The 10,444-nt window shown below is 39.3% G+C and overlaps 1 protein-coding gene across 1 annotated transcript; it reads right to left on the bottom strand.

The window, feature by feature from the left end:
• Nucleotides 1-1,509: 1,509 nt before the first annotated feature.
• Nucleotides 1,510-4,225, bottom strand: LOC6573031. The gene is made up of 3 exons (XM_001999090.3): nt 2,794-4,225; nt 2,199-2,727; nt 1,510-2,141 (listed from the first exon to the last, which is right to left on the bottom strand). The coding sequence occupies exons 1-3, from the start codon at nt 4,134-4,136 to the stop codon at nt 1,629-1,631; spliced, it is 2,385 nt and encodes a 794-aa protein (XP_001999126.1). The 5' UTR covers nt 4,137-4,225; the 3' UTR covers nt 1,510-1,628.
• Nucleotides 4,226-10,444: the final 6,219 nt, after the last annotated feature.

The following is a 10,444-nucleotide window of genomic DNA, read 5'->3' on the forward strand; positions in this document are numbered from 1 at the left end:
CATATTTTTTAAGTTGGCTGCTCTGCGTGTTTGGCTAAATAATACAGGTGCAAACTGTCGACACTAGAGACTAGACGACGTGCTAATACCCTATTATTAATGGTTGTAGAGTTAAGCTCTGCTGTAGCTCAAAGATGATTGAATGCTGTTTGTTCGCATTGTGAGAAATTGATTAATTGGCTTTTATGTTTGTAAATTTATTCAAATATTTATTGTTTACCCAGTGTGGCATCTTAAGGCTGAAAAAGTATGTTCGAAACAGTATGTTCGTTAACTATGCATATTCAATAAACTATAACAATTTAATGATCAATTATTTCATAATTAATTGCAGGCTAGTTTCCCCAAGGTTTCGTTGATATTAGTATTTATATTTGTATATATTCAATTCATTCTAAATCGAATATAAAATAGTATTCAATGAATATATACGAAGAAAAACTCATTCAGTCAAGCAGATCGCCCGACCGCTTCACTCTATATACGTATATACACGCACACACACACACACACACATAAGCAGCTGATTGAATTGTGTTGTGTTGGCCAGCAACAACAAAAAGATGCCAATTTGATGATACCACAACAAATGTGTTAGTCTAAAAATACAATACTTATAAAAAATTATGAATATATCTATATAGTGTTATATACGTATATATGTATATATATGTATACAATATTTTCGTGAACGAGGCAGTCGGCGCAATAGGCCACCACCTTTTAAGGATGCATCAGCAAAGGAGGTGACGACGACCAACCACTGTGGGCTGATAAACAAATTTATATAAATAATATAAATATAAAAAAAAAAAAAAAACTAAAAAGATATAAATATAAAAAATATTATATTAAAATATATGAAAAATAAATCGAAAAAGAAATAAATATAATTAACGTATAAGAATTAATATATACACACATACCACATAAATAAATAATTATTAGTTATAAACAAATAAAAATAAAAAAATAAAAAACATTTTTAAAATTTGAAATCAATTATTTTAATAAATAAATAAACGAAAAATCAGTAAACAAACACATTAATAAATAAATAAAATAATATCCAAAACGAGTGATTTATTTTTAATCTGTGCATAAAGAAAACAAAATAAGAGCAACATATAAAAATTGCTGAGAAGAAACTAAATACAGATGGAACACAAAAAATTATGTTTTACGAAAATACAATTATTTTGAAGAACCTAAAATAAAATGCTGTGAATATTCATTCATGCGGAAAATCTTTCTTTATTTTTGCTCTGATTTGTTGCTTTGGAGCCACTGTGAAGCGTCGACAACTGCTTGGATTATGACAAGCAGCCGCAACGGCAACGCCGCCGTGCATTCCACGGCAGAATGCAATTTTGTATTTTTAAATTGAATAATGTGCCAAGAAATATGAAATACATATATAATACTATATACTATGTGCTCTATATACACACATATACATCTAAACATATATTTATTTATATGGTATATATTTGAATAAAATTTCTTTGCAATTTGTATAATTTGATCTACGGCACTTCCCCTTGTCAAGAGCTGGCCACACTGACATGTACGTCACATGTCAACAGCTGGATGTACGGGGGCGTATGCGTAATATCTGAACTTTAGCGCTACCGCTTGCCCAAGCGACGGTGCAAAAAGCGTATGGGTCGGAGACGCGTGCGCCACCGCACCACCAACCAGTAGATGAGCCACTCGAGGGCAAGCATAAAGCTGGCCAGCAGCAGGAGAATGGCGGCAAAGGCAAAGGCGCCCTGAAATGCATCCAGGGTCAGTGGCTTGAAGGCATCCTCCTGGACTCTGGCGATCTTCTCCTGTATCATGCGCACCATGTCCAGATCGCGTGCCCACTTCTGCATGTGACCCGACTCAATGACATGCTGAATCACCGCATTAATGTGGGGCAGCAAATGGAATTTCTTCGGCAGCAGCATGGTCACCGGGTAGACATAGAGGGACTCACGTCGGTCGAAACAGTAGAGCTTATTCCGCTCTATGTGGGGATTGTAGAGGGCGTGCTGTCGTGAGACGACCACGACCAGGTGCTCGTTCTCCGTAGCATGGTTGAGGCATTCCACAAGGTTATAGCAGATCTCAAACTTTTCGCGAATGTACCGGAAGATCTACAGTAAAAGAAAAAATATGAGATGTACATAATCAAAGATAAATTGATCACCCACCTCGCCCTCCTTGTTCAGATGCCGCATATTCTCAGAGCTGACCATAATAGTCATGCGTTGGTTGTAGATCTCCACCATTTCGCTTATCTGAGACTCTGTAGTGGGCGTGGTCAGTGTGCTGATCAGAAAACTCTGATAGGTGTTGCTGAAGAAGAAGGCCAAAAAGAAGCCCATCAGAAAGACCAATCGTAGTGCCACAGACAATGGTCGAGAGTTCACATTAATTGACTGAGTTAGCAGGATACCCAGCATGCGCAGGCAGATGGATACATAGTTGCTCTGCTCACTGTGCTGAAAGACGGACAGGTGCTCCGTCAGCAGCGCAACGAGCGAGCTAATTATAATGAAGAACAATATTAAGAACCAGGCACTCGCATCGAAGCTGGCCAAGAAGTTGAAGAGACTGTGCTTGCGCTTCGCCCTGGCCACGCACCAGGTGAGATCGTCCTGATGGTACGACGTGGAGCTGGAGACGAATTGGCTAGTGCTGGGATCCTCCCCGATGCCGCCAATAATCATTTCAACGCGTCTGACCCAATGGAAGTATATATGTATATTAAGATATTTTAGAGCACCCTTATGTCTTATGCCTCACCCCTCGATCAGCAGATTAAACAGATGAAACACATTGCTGCTCTTCTTCTTGAAGTCGACGATCATGTGCAGACGCTGAGCTATGGTCTGCACCAGCTGAAACTCGATGCCATTCAGATTGCTGAAGTCACCCGTCTCCTCGGCTGCATGGCTCTCTGGACTGTCGTTGTCCAGGTTATAGTCATCAATGCTCTCTTCGTAGGCCTGCTCGCTTTCGTCGGCTGCCGTCTCGGCGCCATAATAGTCCACCTCTGGCGCAGTTGTTTCGGCACTCACAAATATGTATGGCTCCCAGGGACCTCGATAAGCGGCTCTAATGGGACAGCCGCTCAGGTCACTTGGGAATTTATCTTCGAATAGAGCACGAGTGTATTCCTCAATGGAGGCCTCTAGCTGAGCGCGAGCTGTTGCATTGGATGACTCATTGAGGCTATTGATTTCAGCGCTGTTTTCCAAAGCGAGTGCCTCCCTAGTCGCTTCATCACCTGTTTCATAGTCGGCATTAGTTTCGGCTACAAATTCATCATCTTCGGCTTCTGGCGAACTTTCAGTAACTGCTTTGTCCTCATCTGCATTATCCTCATCATAGCCCGTTTCTTCCTCATCATCTTCGTAATCCTCGCTATCCTCATCATCCTCATAGCCGCACGCATCCAAGAGATCGACGACTATCACACGATTTCCACAATTATTATCCGGATGATACGGAAACACCGTCTTGGAGTAGAAGAAGCTGTTCTCCTCGCTCTGGCCCAGCACATTCACATTGTAGAGCTTGTTGCTCATAAAAGTGAGCAGTATCTCCACCATCAGGTCGGTCATCTCTTCATCCGTCTCCTCTATCGACGCCAAATAGACTATAAACTGTGCCAACGGATTCCAGTTGAACCTCCGACGCCAGTGGCCGATTGTCTCCTCCAGATCTTCATCATCCAGGCTCGTTACAATGATGAAATAGCATTGCGGCTTCTCATGTAGTAGCTGTAAGCCGGACATTGACTCTTGCATCTCCTGAGGACTAGTCACCTGAATCGTCCACGTGTAGCTCTGGTGATGATTGAGCGCCAGCATCAGTGGGTCTAAGATATCGGGAGTGCTCGGATTGACGCTCACGCAGAGCACGGCGCCGGAGAGTGCATCGCCGGAGTGGAAATACTTTCGCAACAGCGCCGAGACGCATGCCACCTGCGACTTGTCTTCGCTGGGCACCTGCATCAAGTTGAGGCCAAAGCCATGAGAGTCAACTCTGCGAATTGTTAGCTGGAGGAGCAGCAGAGACAGCAGCAGCAGCTGGGCCACATAAGTGGAGCCAGCATTAGAGATTCGTAATTGTGGCGTTGACATTCGAGCGACAACTGAATGCGGCACGCCCCAAAGTGGGGCACACCTTGCATGGTGGCGCGCTTCGAGCCACAAGGGAGTTACGAGTCCCTCGGTTATTATTATCCAATTACATTTTCAATGCATGAATTTGGCCTGCGGCAATCCGAAATCATGATAATTTTGGAGAGCTTAACGTTTGCCCATGGCTAGTTTAGTTCATCTGGGCCATCGGCTGCTCCATATATGAAGATAATGGCCTGTCGCATATATCAACAGCCGCGTCATTATTATCTAACGGCTATTCGAGGTGTTCGCTGCTCTCCAATAGTCGTCCTGCCACTCCCAAACATTTCCGTTCACCTCCACTAATGGGCGCTCGTGTTGAAAACGTTTAAATAACTAGATTTGCTAGCGCAACAAAACGAAAAGTAAACTCTGAGCTTGCGATATAAATAAAAGTGCGTGAGCTCAAGAAAAACGACGACGTAAAATCTGTCAACCTGGTATTCAGTACTCATATGCGTAAAATTTATGAACATATTGCTGCATTTCGCATAAGAAATGCTTTATAATATTGCCAAGCAGAACGAGTATAATATTTTGAGTGAGCGGCTAGCAGTTGCCCTGTCGAATAAACTTATATATACAGAGAGAGAGAGAGAGGAGAGAGAGAGAGGAGAGAGAGAGAGGAGAGAGAGAGATTATACAGAATGAAGAGACAAAACCCGAAAAATACTTTTAAAGTTAGAGAGAGAAAGAGAGAATGTGTACATATATATATAGAGAATAGAGCGATTATAGAGAATAATTAATAAAAATTAAACTAGATTTTTTTTTTTTTGAGTAAGTTTCTATTAAACAATGAGGTTCGCATAGAGAGGCAATATTTAAATGTGATCTTACAAACAATCACGTAAACATATCTAGATGTAAATTAAGATTGTCATAACTTAATCATTTAGTTTAACACTTAAATGTCAGAATGTCAGAATGTCGAACTTGCATTTATGAGAATTGCGCAGAAATGAAATACTAAAAATATAAATTTATTTTTAATTATATATCAGCGGACTTGAGCTTGCTCTGAGTTTGGTACAAGAACACGAACAACGCGGATACAAATTTCTTGCAATCGAGAAATAATTAAACCTTTATGCATGCAGTCTGTGTAAAGTTGTAATAGATGTAATACATATATAGAGTGCACCATACATTTGCATGATCCACACACGTTTAGGTGACAAGTCTCAAAGCGTCTTATATAAGCACGCGACAGGTGGACTCTGCTGTTGATATTGATATTCGCTGCTTTCTGCACTTTATCTTATGATACCATTTACAAGCAATTGATGGGGCAGTTGATGTCATACGAATGTACGTGATAAACCAGTCAGGACATACTCGTATTAATGCCAAACTCGTTGCTCAAAATGAAGTATGAATACGATGTCGAGTGCAGTAGGAGCCATTCGTTCGCAAAACCCATTTGTTATTGAGCAACGCACAATGTTTATTAACATTAATTAACATTAAGTGTCGGCTGAGCGAAATATCAAATATACTAAATGTATATTTCGCAGTTTTGCTGATAATAGAAGTACAGCCGGTTCACAGTTCGATCACGATCTGCAAAATCTGTTTAATATTGTCTGTGTGTGTGTGTGTGTGTGTGTGTGCAATACACTTACCATGCGGGTATGCGAGATATGCCAAGCCTTTATCACAGCTGGACAGAGTCACATATTCCATTCGATTACGGATTGTGGATGCTGCCTTATTTGATAATAGAAATAATAGGAAGCGACTTTCACTTTGTGTGTGGGTCGAATGCATTATATAACCTAAGCATATTTAAATGACTTTCGGTTAGAGTATATCAACTTCTGCATGTATCTTAACATTTAGCCATGTTGATTGTTCAATGGAAACACTGCAGCTTACATATTCACATCGCACTTTGCACCACCTCCTTGTGTGTGGGCCTGCAGCTCTTGGTGTCTTTGACATGGTGCTGGCCTTCATGCTAGAGAATAGAAATATATATACATAGATATATATAAATTTATACATAGCTCTGATTTATGGCAGCCAAAGGAGTGCAGACAGACAACAATGAGTGACCGCAGTTAGGAAAAAAATAAAAAACTCGATCGCTTTGTATTCACAGTTAGCTCTAGGTGTAAAGCTGGTATATGCAGGCAGATCTATCAATAAGCTTGCAGATCTGGAATCGAGCTGAAACTGAAAGTACAATGCCGTAGAGATTGGAAAACCGGCTGTTGGCGCACCTCATTTGCGGAGGTGGAGTCTTTCAAAGCCAAAAACAGCTCTAATTGGTTAAATGGGTTACGTTTATTATAAAGATCTAAAGGCAAAGCGCTTTCGGGCTGTACATTGGGGGCGTTCAACAGCACGCTTCATATCAGAGCATATTAGTTAATTGAGTTTTTGCACTGCATTTGGCATTTAAGATTCTTAAAGAGCCAAATCTGACAAAAACCCAAAAGCCAAAACGTAAAACAAGACAGAAAAAAAAAACTTGAAATGCTCAACATATTCAAGACCTTGTCAACACGCCGAAACCTTTAATGAAACTGGCCGCAACACATTAGATTGGCTATTAAAATTCGCTTGGTGCGGCGCTGAATGCATATAAAAAGAGGGGCATTAGCAATGATGACGAAGTGAGTGATGACAGGCAGACAGTCGGACGGACCACCCTGAAAGATTTCAAAACAATCGAGCTGGGAGTTGGCTGGGAGTGCCACCACTGGACAGCACTCAAGTTGGAACTGTTTTAGCCTAAATTTCAAATTTTCTCTTAAAACATTTGTGTATTTATACAGCTTGAGTCACTTGGAGAGAGAAGAGTGTATATTGATCGCGAGGGAGCCACTAGACTGCACTCAACTTCGAGCTCTCTCAAACCACACTTCAAATTCTTGTCATACACTTACAATGTAATACCCGCTCACAAAGTGAAATGAGTGTGTTAGTTAGCTATAAAAGCTAATCACATATTATGCCGATGTCCGTCATATGCTACAATATAAACTACTTTATCAACACGAAAATATACTAAATATAATTGCAAGGGCTATAGGCTAGTCTACTTTTAAGTAGGCTAGATCTAACCTAAAGCAGGTTAACCCGACAGCACTTGCAAGGAGTCTACTTATAAGCTTTCTTGGCCTTAATTACAAATTTCATCTATATATTTGAATCATGTAACTCCTGATGTAAGGAACGAATGATCTTACCAAATTATCACATCAGTTGAATATATCTTCTATCTTGCGCAGTTTAAGACTTGAAGATTTCGGAGACAAAAAAGAGCACCATCTTCTTCATCTATTCATTTACATTACCCATCTATCAAGAAAATTCAGCAAACTACAGAGCTATGAACGAGTATTAAGAAGTCGCCTCACTTCTTTTCCCAGTCGAATCAAATACTTCAATTTTTATAATGGAGCAAGTTTCGGCTTCTATATATATTACAAGAAAAATCAACTGTGAATCGCAGCAGAGAGAAATCGATATTTATCGTATTTCCTACAAAAGATTCATTGATTTGTCAAGTTCACTCCTCACGGTAACAAAGTTATTATGGCTTTTTGTCTACTCAGTGAGTACATTATAAAACAAATCATTATATACCGTTACATAATATCGGAGCGGCAGATACGATAGCTCTAAGGCGTCTCTGGACTGGAGCGTTTACTAATATCGCATCGAATCGTCAACACATCATTCGATTGGGCTTGGGCGCAGGCCTAGAGTGTCTGGGCTCACATGGACTTGGCATTTTTTACTTGATTATATTTTATTTTTAGTTTTATTTTTTTTTTTCTTGTTGGTCTCTCTATAAATTGGTTGACTTTCGAAATAGCCAACAGCTAATGAGCGACTTTTGAGGGCATTGACGCTGTCGTTGTGAAAGGAGAACTGACAACAGCAACGGGCAGCGGCAAGCGGCAATAGGGCTATGCCACCTACAACGCCAGCTCCACCTTCGGCTCCAGCTCAGATGTCGTAAGCGTAACGGTAATCGTCATCGCCATCGTAATCCTAACCATGTTACGGTCAAGTGCAGAAAGCACTAGTCGAATTTCATGCAGCTTGAGTTACGGCATTATATCATATGGCCAATTACCATAGCCAAATACCGGATAAGCCAAACCTTGACTTTGGCCACTTGGGCAGCACTCATTCAATTCTAAATACCAGATATTGGGTATATGTATATATGCATACATGTATATCTATAATTCGTCATATAGCCAACCATAGGTGAGGTGAATGCATTTAGCCAATTAAAGCCAAACCAGATGAACTTTTCGGGAATGTCTGTACATGCTAGAGTTGAGCATGCCGAAAAGACACACGCCGCATGCATGTATGTGTGCGTGTGTCTGATTCATGCAACCAATGCTAACGTGCTACATGCTGAGACTAGTGCCCAAAAAATCCACAAGAGCTGCTGTGACTTTAGCAGCTTGGCTAATTCTGGGGCCGTAAACCAGTTTAAATGTCGTTGTCGTTGCTCTGGTTGCTCACGTTGCTGCTGCTGCTGCTGCTGTTGTTGTTGTTACTATGTATTTTTAGTGGCCGCAACAATTGCTTTTTATTTTTAATGTTTTCTTTTTTTTTTTTTTTTTTTTTTTTTTTTTGAATAACTCCTTTTGCGAATTAGCTGCAGCTGTCCTCATCAAACACGTCACAGAACCTAGCAAAAGCGGCAATTAAAAGCTCTTTAAGATCTGCACTTAACACAGAAAGCATATATAGTATATATACTATATAAATATTGCTTATATTGGTGTACTGGACTCTCTTACTTTCGATTTCAACAACATGTATTTCGTTATTTTCGGCTGTCAATTTGGGTTTGCCTCCACTCTGGGCAAACAAGTTGTTGTTGCCGTCCAGCCAGGCTTCGATTGGGCTTTCCCCAGTCTCAATCGCTGCACATGTCCCGCAACTATTACGAAATCCAGCCGCTGTACACCTGCCTGAGGATTTGTATCTAAACCACTTATAGGTCCGTTACAGTTCACGGTTTTTAATATCAAATTAGCATATGCTAAATATGTTTATAGGCATTTTTAACGGGCTTAAAACGTTTTTTTAAATTATTTGCAAAGTTGTTTACATTATTTTTGCAAGAAGCTTTTATAATCGTATTTTGCTATTCAAATAAGTAATTTTTAATTGTTATATAAATTTCGGGAATTCTCTCAACTGAATCATAAGTCATGGACATCAAATCTTAAAATTTTACATTGCCTACCCAAAAAATTATTTAAATAGCCTTCAGAATTGAAGGTGAACTTAAGTTTGTATTCCTAACTGGATAAAGGATTAGCGAAGCAATAAAAAAAATATTTATTAATGAGTTTTAGGTCAGTAAATCACGCATCTTTTAATAAATTTACCTTCCAGGTTATTTTATATCAAATTTCCTAAAGTCTAATCCTTCATTTATCAACAATTTTAGTTGAAATAATTTAAGCATGCAAATTAAGTCAAATTAAAATGAAATATTTTTTGTTTATTTATGCATATATTATACTTAATAGCTAACACAATATAATGACAGAGCTTTAATATTTTAAAGCACAGCCACAGTGTCATATATCGTATGTGATATATAAATTCGAAAGCTTTACTTTCAAGTCCCTTCACAGACTGCTTAACTGCCTTGCTGAATTACATTTAATTACTCACCTAATGTCTGCTCTATATAAAGCCAATTAATTGCTTTAATTGTGTCCTAATCTGTCATGTTAACAAAATCCAGCACATTTAGTAACCGCATTTATTGCTGCTGAGAGATGTGCATCATCAGAATTCCTCCTTTAAAAAAATAAACTGGTTTAAATATTTATTTTTGTTTTTCTGTACTAAGTGCGCCGCATTCCAAAACAGAACACAAAAGCATTTAAAATATAAAAAATATAAATTTAACATAATTAAATCAAAATAATAAACGCTCGATATAATTTTGTGAGGCTCGTTTAACTTGTATGCCATACAGTTGTCTGACGTGTAGGCTTAATTTGTTTTACCAGATTGGTTAGATATATAACCACAAATATCGATTATCAAGAAGTTCAAACAAACAGAATTGAGCTTTGATTGCCAAATTGCGATAATGAACTTGTAAATGCAAGTTAGCTAAATAAACTAGTTACGCACACGCTCACACTTACACATGCTCAGACACACACACACTAGTTGCATGCAAATTTACGGAAGATGTGCTGTCAGCTGCGAGCTTAGCTGAGTTAAAAGTAGCAGCAACTTTGCATACTGGCCAACAGAGC

Source organism: Drosophila mojavensis, unplaced genomic scaffold, assembly GCF_018153725.1.
Source record: "Drosophila mojavensis isolate 15081-1352.22 unplaced genomic scaffold, ASM1815372v1 contig_16, whole genome shotgun sequence".
In the NCBI taxonomy this organism is placed as follows: domain Eukaryota; kingdom Metazoa; phylum Arthropoda; class Insecta; order Diptera; family Drosophilidae; genus Drosophila; species Drosophila mojavensis.